Genomic DNA, 18,037 nt, shown 5'->3' with positions numbered 1-18,037 from the left:
TACAGAATAGACACCTGGGTTGTTTCCACCTCTGACTATTATGAATAATGTTGGCATTATTAACACTCAGGTACTTTTTTCGGGACATATGTTTTCATTTTTTTAGGTATATGCCTAGGAATGGAACTGCTGAGTCAAATGGTAACTCTATGATGAACTTCCTAGAGAAGTGCCAAACTGTTTTCCAAAGTGGCTACAAGATTTGAGGATTCTAATTTCTCTACATCCTCATCAACACTTGTTATCTGATTCTGGTTCTAATCAGCCTAGTGGGTGTAACGTGGTATCTCACTGTGGTATTAATCTGCATTGCCCTGGTGACTAAAGATGATGACCACCTTTTCATGTGTTTATTGACCATGTGATTATCTTCTTCAGAGAAATGTCTATTCAGAGCCCTTGCTACTTTTAAAATAGGTTATCCTTTAATTGTGAGTTATGAGTTCCGTATATTCTCAATACAAGTCATTTATCAGATAATTTGAAAATATTTTCTCCCATTATTCGAGTTGTATTTTCATTTTGATAGTTTCCTTTGTAGCACAAAGGTTTTAAATTTTGATAAAATCCAATTTATTCATTTTTATTGTTGTTTTTGTGGCTTATACTTTGGGTGTTATAGTTTAGAATCCACTGCCAAAATCAAGATCATGAAGATTTAGCTCTATGTTTTTTTCTAAAAGCTTTACAGTTTTGGCTATTACATTTAGGTCTTGATTCATTTTGAGTTAATTTTTTATACGGTGTGAGGTAAGGGTCAAACTTTATTCACATTGCAAGTGATCACCTATCCAGTTGTTCCAGCACCATTTGTTGAAAGGACTATTTTTTCATTATTGCATAGTTTTGCCACTCTTGAAAACTGATTTTTCTTATTGATCTTTGCCTTGTTCTAGATTGTGAAGATTTTCTATTTTAAAAAGTTTTATAGTTTTATATTTTACATTTAAGCCTGTGATCCATTTTGAATTAATTTTTTTTGTATAAAGTGTTAGATTGAAGTTCATTTTATTTTCTTTTTTGCCTATGGATGTTCAAACATTTGTTGAAAATGCTAACTTTCCTCCACTGAATTGCTTTTGCACCTTTGTCAAAAATCACTTGGGCATATTTGTGTGGCTTTGTTTCAGGGTTCTCTATTCTGTTCCACTGATTTATGTATACATAGATCCCTCCACTAATATAACAGGGCCTTGACTACTGTAGCTACATAAAAGGTCTTGAAATTGGATAGGCTTATTGCTCCCACTTTATGCTTCTTTTCAAAATTGTTTTAGCTATTCTAGTTCTCTTACCTTTCCACATAAATTTTAAAATAATCTTGTTTGGATTGACAGTATAATCTTGATAGGAATTGCCTGGAACCTGTATATCAATTTGCGGAGAACTGACACCTTTATTAGATTGAGTTTTCCAATCAGTGAACACGTTATATTTCTTGATTTATTTAGATCTTTGATTTCTTTCTTTAGCATTGTGTAATTTTAAGCATACAAGTCTTGTAGATGTTTTTTTAAATTGACACCTGAGTATTTGTATTTTTTCAGTGATTGTAGTGAGAATGTATACTGTGGTAGGGGTTTGGATTACACAGATTATGCATTTGATAAAATTCACTGACTGATACACTTAGATTTGCACATTTCATTGAATGTAGAATTTATCTCAAAAATAAAAAAGAATCACAAATGCTGAATTTTAGAGGTGAAATGTTAGAATTCTACAACTTACTTGAAATAAATTAAAAATCTAAGATGGTATGATGGATAGAGAGAAGGATGGATAGTTAGCTACGTATATGATAAAGAAATATGGTAAATTATTCATAAAAAGAATCTAGTTGGTGGGTTTTGAATGTTTCTCTAGCCTTTCAATTTCTATCTTTGAAATTTTCATAATAAAATATTAGGAAACAAGAAGGTAAATACAGAACAAGGGGTTAAATAAAGAACAAAATAAACCTAAATGAATTAGATGAATATAAAATAATAAATTAATGAATTAGGAAATAGTACAATAGAACTAATAAATATACATTTAAACATTGATTCTTGGATGAAACTAACAAGATAAATCCCAAGGAAATTAAAACAATTACAAGAGAATTCTTTGCCTACGGCTATGTAAATAAATCAAAAATTCTTCATGAAAAGCATTATTTTTCTAGAAAAATACAAATAACCAAAACTGTCCCTGGAATAGACAGAAAAATCTAAACTAACAAAGAAGAAACATAAGTTTTACAATAAAAATATTCTTTGTAACTCTAAAACAACAATAACAAGTATGCTCAGATAGTTTTAGGAGAATTCTATTAAACTTAAAAGAACAGCTAATTGCCGTATTACTGAAATTATTCTAGTACATGGAGAAAGAGAAAGAATTTTGAGTAATATTTATAACAAAACCTTAAAAAGTACAAAAGTTAGAAAATTACGCATTTATCTTATTTATGAATATTAAAGGAAAATACTATATAAAATACTGGCAAACAGAATTCAGCAGCACACTAAAAATAATACATAACAATTAACTGTTTATTCCAATAATATACTACTGGTTCAGTATTAAGGAACCTACTAGCATAATTCACCAAGCACACTAGCTGAGAACATTATGACTCTTTCTTCCAAGAGATGCTGAAAAAGCATTTAATAAAATTTAGTTAATTATTCCTGGTAAAGTTTAATAATATAAGAATAAATGGATACTCCTTGATAGGATCAAAAGGAAGTTTATTTTAAACCAGTTTATAGTTTGCTAAGAGGGAAAACACTACAAGCATTCCCATTAAAATAAGGAACAAGATGAATGTAAAATTATTATGTGTTTTTTCAAAGTACCAGTCAATGCATTCAGTCAAGAAAAAAAAAAGTATGAAATATAAAAACTGGAAATGAAAAGATTTAATTACATTACTGCTAGATGATGTAACTGTGTATCTGGCACATACATAATAATTCAAAAATCAGAAACAAGAGGTGGATAGTTTCAAAATAAGTACACAAAAGTTAATTTTCTTTTACAAAACAAGTTAGAAAATAATATGTAATAAAGAGTCTATTTAAAAGAGCAACAAAACCAAATACCTAACAATACAACTTAGAAAAGGTGCAGGAAAAAATTTAAAACTATAAAGGGAGATAAAGGAAAATTAGAATAAACAGTGAGACATACCTTGTTCTTGGATAGGTAGACGCAATATTGTAAGGCTGTCACTCTTCCTTAAATTAATCTATAAACGTAATGTGATCACAAAGTTACCAATATTAATTTTGGGATAACTAGGAAAGCTTTTAAAAAATTCCATATAGAAATACAGGTAAGGCAAAAGTAGCCAAGAAATTGGAAAATTAAAGAAAAAGAAAAAAGTAATGATGGGGAACTAGGTTTACCACATAAATTTACAGTTTTAAAGCTTCAGTAATAAAGATTTCATGCCATCATATGAATAGACAAGTTAATGGAATAGAATACAATTCAAAATCAGACCTAGGAGTTTAGTATATAATAACTGTGGCATTTCCAATCAGCAGATAAATTGTTGATTAATTTTGTTGGCACAACTGGCTAGAGTTAACAGAACTAGATCGGGAGCTCACTTCTTGCATCAAAATGGATTCCTGATGAATAAAAAAATTAATCACAAAAAATACAACCTGAAAAATGTTAAGAGAAACATGAGAATTATAAAACCCAGAAGTCATAGAAAAATGGTACATACACTGATTACATAAAAATCAAAAACTTCTGAATGATAAAGATGAAAGGTAAATGACTAAGAAAAAGAAGTATGCAACATAGATGACATAGTAAGCCCATCTCCTGAATATATAGAGAGCATTTTATAGATCAAGAACACAAAAAATGCAATCAATAACAAAATGGGTAAAGTTATCAAACAGTTCATATAAAAAGTCAATAAATATACCTGTTGGACATTTGTATGTCTTCTTTAGAGAAATGTCTATTCAAGTTTTTAAGCCCATTTTAAAATCTGGTTATTCGTTTTTTGCTATTTGTTTGTAGAAATTTATGTATTTTAGAGATGAACTCCTATCAAATATGTTTTGCAAATATTTTTCCCATTCCATAGGCTGCCTTTTCACTGTCTTGTTTCCTTTGCGTGCAGAAGCTTTTTAATCTGAAGTAGTCCCACATGTCTCTTTTTGCTTTTGTTCCCTGTGCTTTTGGTGTCACATCCATGATATCATTGCCAAGAACAATGTCATGAAGCTCTCCCTTTGTTTTCTTCCAGGAGTTTTACAGTTTCAGGTCTTAATGTTTGTCTTTAATCTGTTGTGAGTTGATTTTTTTGTATAAGATAAAGTTCCAATTTCATCCTTTTGTGTATTGCATATCGTCCAATTTTCTCAACATCTTTCCCCTAGTGTGTATTCTTGGCATTCTTGTCAAAGGCCAGTTGATCATACATGAATGGATTTATTTCTGGACTCTCTATTCTGTTACATAGGCCTGTATGCCTGTCTTTATGCCAGTACCATATTGTTTTGGTTACTGTGGCTTTGTAATATATTTTGAAATCAGAAAGTGCAATGCCTCAGCTTTGTTCTTCTTTCTCAAGACTGATATGGCTATTTGTGGCCTTTTGTGGTTCCATCTGAATTTAGAGTTGTTTTTCTATTTCTAGAAAAAATGCCATTGGAATTTCAATACAGATTGCACTGTCAACCACACTAATATTCAGGGAGATATAACTCAAAGCCACAGTGAGATATCATTTCACACTTATTAGGATGACTACTATCCAAGAAACAAAAGACAAGTGTTGGCAAGGATGTGGAGAAACTGGAATTGAAATGTAAGTATAAATGCACACCATATTTTGACAACCTTGTATTAAAAAAATGATGTAAAATATTTTGAATATATTTGGATTACATAAAATATATTTTTGAAATCATTATCACTTGGTGTTTTTTAGCCATTTTAAATGTGGCTACTAGAAAATTTTAAATTATATATATATATATCATATATATAATCATGTTATGTTTCTGTTGGAATGCACAGTTCTAATACCATGAGTATCCTCTTTAAAATCAAGATTGGCAAAATAAGTCTGCCAATGTTTGAATCCCCCAAACTGTTAAGAACATACCAATATGCTGGACTTTTTCATCAACGACTTCACAGTGGTAAGGCCACCGTGTTGGGCTCAGCGGACCAGAAGAAGAGACACCATATAAATCTCGTGGTTTACGAAGACGTGGCACCCACCTTCCTAGCTGATATTCCAATAGTATCTGTGTGGTCCGGGGGAAAAATGGGTCACTAATAGAGTCGGCTGAAAAAGGATTCAAACACGATCATGAGTGACAAGAAGGAAAACCCCAATTCCTATCATTTTTTAATATAGTTTATTTTTTCCCTCTAAAGCCATTGATTTGTGAACATTTGTGGATATTTTAAAAATATTTTATATTTCATGGCATTTCAAAAATAAAAAGTACTAATGAAATTTTGTCACAATTTTCACAATAGCTAGAAAATAGCTATTGATCTCATGTATTGTTAATTTATGTTTTTTTTTAAAATTACAGTGTTTCAAAAATTTTTTAAATTTATTTTTACATTTTTTATTTTAATTTTTTTTTTTGCAGGGGGTAATTAGTTTTACTTACTTATTTATTTTTTAGAGGTGATACTGGGGATTGAACCCAGGACCTCATGCATGCTGAGCATGTGCTCTACCACTGAGCTACACCTACCTCCCTGCTAATTTATGTTAAGTTCTCAATGCTACTCCAGTGACATTTGTTTCTCGCAGCTTTTCTAGCAAACTGTCTATTGCTGAGTCTTAAAACTTAATCATACTGGCAACTATTTGTCTAATGCGTTAAATGACACTCACTAACCATAATTCCTCACCACCTGCTGGAACTATATTCTCAAAGGTTGCTAGTGAACGCTGTTTCTACCTTTCACATAATCACTTCTCCATTTTGTCTCACTGACTCCTCTTGCTCTGTCACCTCTGAAATGTGGATTTTTAGCTAGATAATTCTTCACTACTTTTTGTACAATAGCAGATACAGCAATTAGATGATGAGTCAGACAAATTCAGTTCTATTCTACCACTTTGTTTCTATATGACTTTGGTTGGCCAATGCAGCCTCTTTGAACATAAACCTTACTATATATAAATAAGGAATAATATTACCTTCCTTTCTACTTTTAAGGATTATTACTTATAAGGATTTTTATATAGAGCCATTTATTCAACAGTTAAAAGTCATCTAGTATTCCATTATGTGAAAAGACCACATTTTGTCTAATTTACAGTATAGCTCAAAAGTGGCAAGGGAGGTATTTATGAATTAGAAAATAAAATTAGATCCATATCATACTATTCTTAAATTAAATACCAAAATTCAAGTAAGTAGATAAAATTAAAGGAAATTGGGATGATTATATTGATGACCCTGGTGTAGGGAAGGTCTTTGTAGCTTAAACAGATATAAAAATCAAGAGCCACAAATGAATAATGATAAACTTAACATCAAAATAATTCTAAACAATGGATGTAACGTAAACAAAGTTAAAAAAAGACTTCTATGAGTGGGCAATCATTACCAGGCAGTATATAAATAGACAAGCATATGAAATAATTCTCAATTTCTTTAGCAACCAAGGAAATGTTAGTTAAAATAGTGAGTTACTCCTTTCTTCCAACAGATAGGCAAAATTTTAAAAAGAAAAAAGTAGGGGAAGAAGTCTACACTACAAATTTTCTATGAATATGGGTATAGGTTTGAGTACAAATGCAAAAAAAAAAAAAAAGGTCTAGGATACACATAAAACTGAGAATAGTGGTTATCTCAAAAGTAAAGACTTGTTTTAGAATGGTGCTAAAAAAAAAAAGATAGAAATTCCATCTCCAATTACAGAATATCTGTGGTAGATATATGAATATTTAGAAGAAATATTTTAATGTGCATTTGAAAGTACTCGAAATATATAAAATTTTAAAAATCAGGTATACATCAAGATGGCCATATACACATGCATTTGCATATGAATGACTTTATTAAGGAAACTCTTTATTAAGGCATTCTTCATTTAAATAAAGATGTACTTCTAGACTAAACTAGTATGCTGTACACAAATTGACAACACTGTAACCTGACTATACTTAAATTAAAAAAAACAAGTACTTCTAAAACATTGTGTCCATTAAAACTTGAGTCATACTGTAAATGTGTTTAAAGAGCTACTTAAAGAAATGTCAAGGTAAATCCTTATGTTAAGTGAAGTCTTTTCTAATGACCACTTTCATTTAGTTTCATTAAAAATCAACTTAAAACAAAACTCCAAAGTCTAAAGTTCAGGGGAGGACCAAGATGATGAAGTAGGAGGACGTGGAGTTCACTTCCCCTGACAAATACATCAAAAAGACATCTACGTGTGAAACAATTCTCACAGAAAACTAACTGGAAACTGGCAGAATATCTCCTATACAACTAAAACTGCAAGAAAGATCTCCATGTATCCGGGTAGGACAGGAAAGAAAGGCATCGGGTGGGACCTGTGCCCCTAAGAGGGATCTATAAGGAAGAGAAGGTCCACAATGCAGACCCTCACTCTGGGGAGGGAACAGACAGACTCACAATCTGGGCATCCCAGACCTGGAGTCCTGTAGAGAGGAAACAAGCCCCCTTGCCTGCTGGGAAATCCCTGAGACAAACAGAAGGGCTGGAGAAGCCTAGACCCTGTGAGGAGTGCACTCGTGCTGGCTTGCTTACAATCAGGGCGGAGAGAGCCTTGTACTAGCAGCTGCCGCCTTGCTGCACTTCCCAATCCAAAGGGGTGGATGCCCTGTCCCCGTTCACTGCACACCACAGCCTGCAATTAGATCAGGACAAAGATTCAGCCTAAGTACACAGAAACAGACCAGGGTGCCTAGCGTGTGATCTCCTCAGAGCTGTGGCAACCACTGTCAGCATACACACCAGGCAGTGCCACAAGAACATGCAGCAGCTAAATGCTGAATCTCTGGCAGACAGGCCCTGGCCAAGAGTATACAGCACTTCGTTTCCTAGCAAGAGCAAGCCGGCTCCGCCCACTCCACATTGCAGCTCAGCACCAGATCTGGGGCAGAAGGGTCCTGGGAGAAGTCAGCCACAGAGATAGCCCACATCCCAGGCAGCAACACAGCCACCTCAATTCCTGCAGGCACAATGCCCCAATCCTCACCCCATTCTACTCCTTACCACAGCTCTGCACTAGATCTGGGACAAACACAACAGAGAAAGGGATGTAACCTTGGGCTACTTCTGGGCAGAACCACAGAAACCTACACAGGTGGTGCTTAAGTTTGTTGTGACCACACGGGCCTCACCTGCTTCAGCTGTCACCTCCTTTGGGACAGAGCAGGCACTTAAGGACAACAGAGCCTTACTGAACCCAACCTCTGGGACTTCTACTCCAAAAACCGAGGAGCAGACCTCACAACTGACAGGGTGGTGATAACCATGGAGCAAAGAAGGCTCGCCTAACATAAAGCACAGGCTCTAGACACTACACCACCAATCACACCCCCTATCAAGGGGTAACAGTCAGCACATTCTGAAGAAAGACATGGCATCCACACCAAAGCCAGCACTCCCACCAAAAATACTGGACACACACAGTCTACACAGGGACACTCCCACATAAAAACATCCCCTCAAGACCACAGTAGGTAACTTTTTCCTAAATTCAGAGACTTTAGAGAAAGTTAATTAAAATGAAAAAGCAGAGGAACTACTCCATTGAAAGGACAAAATCCCCTGAAAGAATAATGAAACAGACTCCAAGTTCAAGAAGGAGGTAATAAAAATGCTAAAGAAATTGAGAAAGATTATCAATAGAAGTGCAAATCACTACAACAAGGAGCTGGAAACTATAAAGAGAAACCAATCAAAAGGAGATAATTCAATTGCCAAGATAAAAAATAATGAAGAAGCAATAACTAACAGTCTAAATGACAGAGAAGAATGAATATGTGATCTTGAAAACAGAATAATGGAAATCACTCAGAACAGCAGACAGAAAGGCAAATGAAAAAAATGAAAGCAACATACAAGATCTATGGGATAATATGAAGCATGCCAACCTACACATAATAGGGGTTCCAAATGGAAACAAGAGAGAAAAGGGGATTGAAAATGTATTTGAAGAAATTATGGCTGAAAACTTCCTGAAATCTAAAGAAGGAAACAGATATACAGGTACAGGAATGACAGAGGATCCCAAGCAAGACGAACCCAAAGTGACTTACACCAAGACATATCATAATTAAAATGGCAAAAGTTAAAGGATTCTAAAGGCAGCAAGGAAAAAACAGAGTCACAAGGGAACCTCCATAAGGCTACCAGCTGATTTCTCTGCAGAAACTCTGCAAGTCAGAAGGGAGTGGAAGATATACTCAAAGTCCTGAAAGGGAAAAACCTGCATCCTGGGATACTCTACCCAGCAAAATTATCATTTAGAATAGAAGGTGAGAGAAAGAATTTCTCAGACAAGCAAAAAATAGAAGAATACAGAAATATCACATATACCTAAAATAAATATTAAATGTTCTCTCTAAATAGAAAAGAAGCAAGTATCTATAGGAAAGGGAAAATCACAGTAGGAGAGGCAAATATATAAAAGGATTGAAGATCACTGAAATAAGCCAGTACATAGATTAAAAAATAATAAAAAATTTGTAAAAGCGATTATAACTACAATTAACAGTAAAAGGATAAGCGTGAAAATATAAAATAGGACATCAAAATCACAAAATGTGGGGTGGTGGGTAGTATAAAAATGTAGATCTTTTAGAATGTGTTTGAAGTTGTATGACTATCAGTTCTAAAGCAAGTAGATATAGTTGCAGGTTAACATACTTGAAAACCAAAGTAACCACAAATCAAAAACATATTCACACACACACACAAAAATCAAAAAGAAAGGAATCCAAGCATAATATAAAAGAAAACCATCAAACCACTAAAGAAAAAACAAAAAGAAGAAATGAACAAAGAACTACAAAATTAACTAGAAAACAAGGTTTAAAAGGGAAAAAGTACATACCTATCAGTAATTACTTTAAATGCCAGTGGGCTAAATGCTCCCATCAAAAGACATAGAGAGGCAGATTAGATTAAAAAGATAAGAACCTACAATACGCTGCCTACAAGAGACCCATTTTAGGGCAAAAGACACACACAGATTTAAAGTGAGGGGAAGAAGAAGGATTTTTCATGCAAATGGAAATGACAAGAACGTGGAGGTAGCAATGCTCATATCAGACAAAATAGCCTTTAAAACAAAGGCCTCAAAGAAAGACAAAGAAGAAATATTATATAATGATAAAGGCGCAATACAAGAGGATATTTTATACTCATTAACATACATGCACCCAATGTAGGAACACCTAAATATATAAAACAAATACTAACAGATATAAAAGGAGAGTTTGACAAGAATACAACAGTAATAGGAGACTTTTAACATCCTGCTAACATTAATAGATAGATCTTCCAGACAGAAAATCAGTAAGGCAATAGAGGTCCCAAATGACACAACAGACCAGTTGGACTTAATTGACATCTACAAGATACTACATCAAAAACAAAACAAAACAAAACAAAACAAAACAAAACAAAAAAAAAACAAGAAACAAACAACCCCCCAAACCCAGAATACACATTCTTTTCAAGCACACATGGAATGATTTCTAGGATAAACCACATACAGGTCACAAAACAAGCCTCAACAAATTTAAGAGGGCAGATACTATCTCAAGCATCTTTTCTGACCACAATGATATGAAACTAGAAATCAACCACAGAAAGGAAATGGGAAAAGAATGAACACACGAAAACCAACATGGCACTAAAAAGCTAATGAATGAATGATGAAATCAAATATGAAATCAGAAAATACCCCAGGACAAATGAAAATGAAAACACAACCTTACAAAATCTATGTGATACAGCAAAAGGATTCTAAAAGGGAAGATCACAGCTATATAGGCTTTCCTCAAGAAACAAGGAAAATCTCAAATAAACACCTAATCTACCACTTAAAAGAACTAAAAAAAGAACAAACAAAACTGAATGTCAGCAGAAATAAGGAAATTAAAGATCAGGGAGGAAATAAAACAGATTTAAAAAAAGCAAAAGATAAAAAACCAAAAGCTGATATTTTGAAAAGATAAACAAAATTGACAAACCTCTAGCCAGTCTTACCAAGAAGAAAAGAGAGAGGACCCAATTAAATAAAATAAGAAATGAAAAAGGAGAAATAACAACTGATACCACAGAAATACAAAAGCTGTAAGAGAATACTATGAAGAATTATATGTCAACAAATTGGACAACCTACTAGAAATGGACAAGTTTCTAGAAACACATAGGCTGCCAAAACTTAGTCAAGAAGAAACAGATAATTTAAAACAGACCAATTACTAGAAGTGATATAGAATCTGTAATAAAAAAAACTTCCTGCAAATAAAGTCCAAGATTGAACAGCTTCCCTGGGGAATTCTATGGTATATATAAAGAACTTATACCTATCCTTTTCAAACTATTCTAAAAAACTGAAGTAGAGGGAACACTCCCAAATTCATTCTATGAAGCCTTTATCACCCTGATACCCCAAATAGGCAAGAACCCTACAAAAAAGGAAAATTATAGGCCAATATCTTTGATGAATATAGATGCAAAACTCCTCAACAAAATATTTTAGTAAATCAAATCCGGTAACATCTAAAAAGGATTATACACCATGATCAAGTTGGATTCATTCCAGAGTTGCAAGGATGGTTCAACATATGCAAATCAGTCAATGTGGTACACAACATTAACAGAAGTACAGAAGAACTTATCTCAACATGGTAAAAGCCATTTATGTCAAATCCAGAGACAACATAAAACTCAGCGGTGAAAAATTGAAAGCCTTCCTGCTAAATTCAGAAACAAGATAAGGATGCCTACTCTCACCACTTCTATTCAACAAAGTCCTGGCCACAGCAATCAGAGAAGAAAAAGAAATAAAAGGTATTTCTAAATTGGAAGGGAAGAGGCAAAACTCACTATTTGCAGATGACATGATACTCTATGTAGAGAAACCTAAAGTCTCCATTAAAAAACTATCAGAATTAATAAATGAATTCAGCCAGGGTAGCAGGATACAAGATTAATATACAGAAATATGTTGCATTTCTTTACGCTAATAATGAAAGATCAGAATGTATAAAAACAATGCAATATAAAATTGCATCAAAACAGAAAAAACACCTAGGAATAAACTTAAGCAAGCAAGTAAAAGATTTATATACTGAAAATTATAAAAAAAACACTGATAAAGGAAATTGAAGATGATTCAAAGAAATGGACAGATATCCCATGCTCTTGGATTGGAAGTATTAATATTGTTAAAATGGTCATACTACTAAAGCAATCTATACATTTAATGTAATCCCTATAAAAATACCCATGACATTTTTTTACAGAACTAGTATAAATAATCCTAAAATTTATATGGAAACACAAAAGACCCAGAATTGCCAAAGCAATCCTGAGGAAAAAGAACCAAGCTGGAGGCATAATACTTTCACACTTCAGGCTATACTACAAAGCTATAATAATCAAAACAGCATGGCAGTGGCACAAAAACAGACATACAAATCAATGGAATAGAACAGAGAGCCCAGAAATAAACCCACACACCTATGGTCAATTAATATTTGACAAAGAAGGCAAGAATACACAATGAAGAAAAGATAGTCTCTTCAACAAGTAGAAAGATAGCTGGCTACATGTAATTAATGAAATTGGAATACTGTCTCACACCATATACAAAAATAAACTCAAAATGGTTTAAAGACCTATATATAAGACATGACACCATAAAACTCCTGAAAGAGAACACAGACAAAACATTCTGGGACATAAATTGTAGCAATATTTTCTTAGGCAAAAGTAATAAAAGCAAAAATAAATAAATGGGACCCAATGATACTTAAAAGATTTTGCAGAGGAAAGGAAACCATCAACAAAGTGAAAAGACAATCTACAAAATGGGAGAAAATGTTTGCAAACTATGCAACCTAGAAGGGGTTAATAGCCAAAATATGCAAACAGCTCATACAACTTAATACTGAAAAAACAAAAAACACAAACAAAAAATGGGTAGAAGACTTTATTTTTCCAAATAAGATATACAGATGGCCAAAAGGCACATAAAAAGTTGTTCAAAATCATTAACTATCAGAGAAATATAAATCAAAACCACAATGAGGTATCACCTCATACCAGTCAGAATGACTATCATTGAAAAGTCTATAAATAATAAAAGCTGGAGAGTGTGTCGAGAAATGGGAACCCTCCTATACTGTTGGTGGGATGTAAACTGGTACACACACTATGGAAAACAGTATGGAGGTTCCTTTAAAAACTAAAAGTAGAGCTACCATATGATTCTGCAATCCCATCCTCAGGCATCAATCCAGAAAAGATGAAAACTCTAATTCGACAAGATACATGCACCCCAATGTTCACAGCAGCACTACTTACAATAGCCAAGACATGGAAGCAATTCCAGTGCCCATCAATAGACAACTGGTTTAAGAAGATGTGGTATATTTATATATAATGGAATATTACTCAGCCATTATAAAGAATGAAATACCACCATTTGTAGCAACATGGATGGACTTAGAGAATATCATATTAAGTAAAGTAAGTCAGACAAAGACAAGTATTATATGAATCACTTACAGTGTAATCTAAAAAAGAATACAAATGAATGTACATAAAAAACAGAAACAGACTCACACAGAAAAACTTATGGTTACTACAGAGGAAAGGGAAGGGGGAGGGATAAATTGGAGTATGGGATTAACAGATACAGTCTAGTATACATAAAATAGATAAGCAACAAGGATTTACTGAATAGCAGAGGGAATTATATTCAGTATCTTGTTATAATCTATAATGGAAAATAACCTGAAAAAAAATATATATATAACTGAATCACTTCACTGTACACTTGAAATAGAATATTGTAAATCAACTATGTTTCAATTTAAAAAAAAGTTTGCATTCCAAAAGATTCTTATAAAAGTGAATACATCTCTCTCTCCTTACCAATAAGAGAATAACAATTCCCTGTATTATTCAATCTGACTTTCCCAGTTTTCTCTTATTTTTCATCTGCCTAAGGTCTTATCAGAAAGAGAAGGGAGACTATATGGATACTTTCATACCTGTTAAAAGTGCACACTGGTGGATATCTTCACTTACAAATTTCATAAAGGTATCCTCATCCTAAAACAAGACAGTTTAAAAATATTTCACTTTTTAAAAATCAACAGTTTCCCAATCCAGAAATTTTTTACATCTATCTTAGTACTTAGAATTGAGTGCATGTCTTTAATCTTTAATAAATGAAAAAATTAAAGCATTACTACTGTAGGCTACTGGTCTCAAACCACCCAGGGACACTGTGAATATCCTGAAACAAAGTTTTAATCTTTCACTTCTCTCTTTCCACAGGGAAAAGTCATAATAATGACTGTAGGGAAGGAACAGTTTATAAAGATTCTTGGTAAACTTGGGAAAACAATTTAAATTAAGAATAAAATTAACCAAAAAAAAAGAAAAAGAAAAAAGAAACACAGAAAGCCATGAATTAAAGGATTATGCATCATTTAGGGGGTTTATTTTGGGACCTTAACTTACACAGAAAATTTATACTTTACTAAAATGTGACAGAAATTTCTTAGAAATGTGGTACTGGAATCAGACAAAATACATTTAACTACTGCAGTTTGTTTCTTCCCCCTCTTTTCCTCCTCCGTGTACTTTGCTTTGCTACATCAATGTCACATTAAGTCTATTACAGTGGCACACCTAGTAGGTTTAGAACATTGGAGGTTCCAATATTACAATACACATGATGTAACATAGAAATAGTACATATAAGAAAATAAATGGACATGAATTATAAAAATAAAATCCTAATAACTATTACTCACATTTTAATAAAACTCATAAGAATCTTAGCCAAGATATTTTATCAAAATAATGCAGTATCAGTATAGATTCTCTTTCCAGACAGGGCATACTGCACACAGTAAAAGCTTGGCTTTCAATTTATTTCCCAACTTCAGTGACAAGTGATTTAAACATCCAATTGATTTTTATATCCAATTGAATTTATAATATTTTTACTAGGAATTTATATTTTAGAGCAAGTTTTATCTCAAATTAAGGTAAAGTTGAGAAAAACATACTGATTCATCTTCATCACTGATTGTTCTGTCTGAATAGTCTTCCTTTTCTGAATCTTCTGACATCTCTTCCAATATCTGGCTAGAAATTTATTTTGTAGGTAGGCTGTAAAATAATTCGTAAGGATCTTATTTGACAATTTTCTTATTAAGTACACATTAAGAGTGTACCCTCAAATATATTCCATTTTATTTAATTAACAGTGACAACAGGCTTCTCTAGAAAGTAAATTAGGGCACAGCTAGTTAAACCTTTAATTTCAAAGATTTGAAGACATTTTCCATTTTTAGAAGACAGAAAGAAAATCACAATAAAAGACAAATCAAGTAAATAATTTAACTGAAAAAGGAATTTTCAGGGTACATAGCCCAAATCATTTACATTCTATATTTACAATTAAATACCACACACGACAGTAAGTTCAAAATAATCCTGAGGCATTAAAAAGAGCATGAATCAAATAAAAATCAGTTATTCACGCAGTGAATTGTAGCAATGTAGGTAATTTTTTTTCGCTTAAATTTCATTTGACCAATAGTTCAAATGACAATAGACTTTTCTTTTTATATCTTGGTTAAAACTCTGTAGGTACTGTCTCTGTTCTAATATTCCATCATATTCAGTCTTCGTGGAATTCCAGTTGTTCTCAGAAGGTTGCATTCACAATGACCATTAACCCTCCCATGCAAATATCTTCTCAAATGGTTATTAAGGACAATGAAATAATAGAAATTCCTTGTTAAGATTCTATTCTTTTTGAGAGACCAAAGGAATTTACTAATTTCGAATCTACTGGTTTATGCACCTGCTGCAAAAAAGTATATTTTCGAGCGAAGACTACACAAAATAAAGCCCAAGCTCCTTAGCAATGAACTACCAATGCAACAGAGAAGTCTGTCTTATGGGCACCACCTTCTGTAGTAAGAGACTTAAGTTTCAGCCTGGGGATCACAACTCCAAATCCGTAAGGCTAGACTGGCATAAAACTTGATTCCATTTCCTTACATGCGCCTAAGAGGCCCACCAACGTGCTGACCTGTTGCAGAGTAAAACCTGAGCTTCAGGAAAGCCACACACACAGGTGGATCTAATGAGCGCTCCGCGAGGATCTTCCACTCAGAAGCACAAGAGGCAACAGCTGGCGCGGCCACGCCAGCCGCGACCAGGCAGGTCTGCGGTCAGGAAAGTGACTTCCCAGGCGGGAAGGATGATGAAGCCACAATTCCCGGCTGCAAAGTCTTCCTCCCACACTCACTTCGCGACACGGCCGTGGGGGGAGGGGCGCATTTCCAGAGGCGCGCTCCTTTTCAGCAGGGACTTTCTCTCTTGGCACCTCACTGTCCCCCTCGGCCCCCTCACCCTGCCCTGAGTCCCCTGATCAGGCCAGTCGTCCCTCCCGTGCCCAGAGCAGCCGTTTGGCCCGCAATACCTAGGGCCCAGCGACTGGTACCGTCCGGGCAGTTTAGCGGCTACAGCCACGTTCTTCACCGAGAGTCGCAACACTCGTTACCAGGGCAGCGGTATCACCCTCGCGAGACTTCGGCCCAGCCTAGCCACGCGGGATTTCGGCTGAAGGAACGGCAGAGCCCGGTGGATGACGGGAACTAGGGCCAGAGGAGTAGGAGTCAGAGGGAATGCCCAGCTGTGGATAGGCTGAGCGCTGAGGGCTGGGGAGTTTTAAATGTGAAGGCAGGACAGCTGTTTGTCCTCACGGTTCTGCATGTCGGTTGTTTGCCATGTCCCTTCTCCGAGGAGGCAGTAGAGCAGACTGATTAAGACTTGGGCTTTGTTGATCTTTATTTGTATCCACACTGAATTGCGTTATACAGGGTTGTGTGACTAATCATCTTTACTCGATTAGGAAAATGAGACTTTTAAAATATTTAATGGAGAAGGCACAGACATTCTAGGGTGAAATCTCAAAATTCTTGTCAGCTCTGAGATTCTTAAGTATAGTATTCGTTAGCTAACGTATCGAGCACATCTTCCGAGGCAATATGCAAATCAGTTTACCTGTATTGTCTCAGCTAATGAAATGAGGTCTTCCTATAATAGATTTACTCATTATTCCTGTACATCCCATCTTGATTTCCCCCTGGTCTTTAGCTCTGGGGTAGTGTATTTAGAACAGTTTCGAAGTATAGTTTAAAAAAAAAACCTATCAATGTTCGGTGCCTACATGAGGTATTATGTGCCATGAGATTTGTAATATTGTAAGAATAGAGATAATGGACCACATAGCAAGTTTCAAAGTAGAGTAAAGGGCAAAGCATATATTAAACATGGAAATAGGTTAATATCATCTGCTTAAATTTTGTCAGTTTCCCGAAAATAACATGTTTTTTTGAGGTCAGTGATTTAGAAGATTGGACTTTACAGAAGAAAGAAATAGAGCACATGTTAGATCATGCTTTATTGAAAAATAGTTACCCTTTATATTTGTCCCTTGTTTTATGTCATATGTATGTTACTAAAGGTGACATGCACAGAGAATTTTCGTATATGGAATCTACTTTTCTGTTGGATTTTAGAGTCATGATTGCAAGCCATAGGATGTCAGATGCACAAGGTGAAGCTCCAAGGAATGATCTAACCAGGTTACACAAAAGATTAATGGTGGAGCTGGGACTTCTCATAACTTTTAGTCCAAATATTTACATGATCATATTTCAAGTAATCCTACACAGAAAAATTATTTTAGTGCATAATAAAAATACTTAAGAATTCAAAAAAATGTTTGAAAATCGTGT

The 18,037-nt window shown here is 34.2% G+C and overlaps 1 protein-coding gene across 12 annotated transcripts in view; it reads right to left on the bottom strand.

Annotated features, from left to right (window-relative positions):
* The window catches only part of AGBL3 (ATP/GTP binding protein like 3), an 85,280-nt gene extending 68,199 nt beyond the window's left edge, over positions 1–17,081 (bottom strand). For 6 of the 12 annotated variants that reach the window (XR_004321276.1, XR_004321277.1, XM_032483386.1 and 3 more), the window contains exons 1-3: positions 15,290–17,081; positions 14,261–14,321; positions 5,123–5,308 (exon numbers count right to left, since the gene is read on the bottom strand). Coding sequence is in view for 7 of the 12 variants with exons in the window: in XM_032483386.1 (XP_032339277.1) it covers positions 5,123–5,308; positions 14,261–14,321; positions 15,290–15,352 (310 nt within the window). In the remaining 5 variants the exon portion in view is untranslated. Of the gene's footprint in view, positions 1–3,177; positions 3,236–5,122; positions 5,309–14,260; positions 14,322–15,289 lie in introns of those variants that run through there. The other 6 variants (XR_004321278.1, XM_032483377.1, XM_032483382.1 and 3 more) reach the window with 6 other exon arrangements.
* Between the last annotated feature and the right edge of the window lie 956 nt (positions 17,082–18,037).

This window comes from Camelus ferus, chromosome 7, assembly GCF_009834535.1.
Source record: "Camelus ferus isolate YT-003-E chromosome 7, BCGSAC_Cfer_1.0, whole genome shotgun sequence".
Taxonomy (NCBI): Eukaryota; Metazoa; Chordata; class Mammalia; order Artiodactyla; family Camelidae; genus Camelus; species Camelus ferus.
Note: the sequence above shows the minus strand (reverse complement) of the source record. Positions and strands in the feature narration are given on the sequence as shown.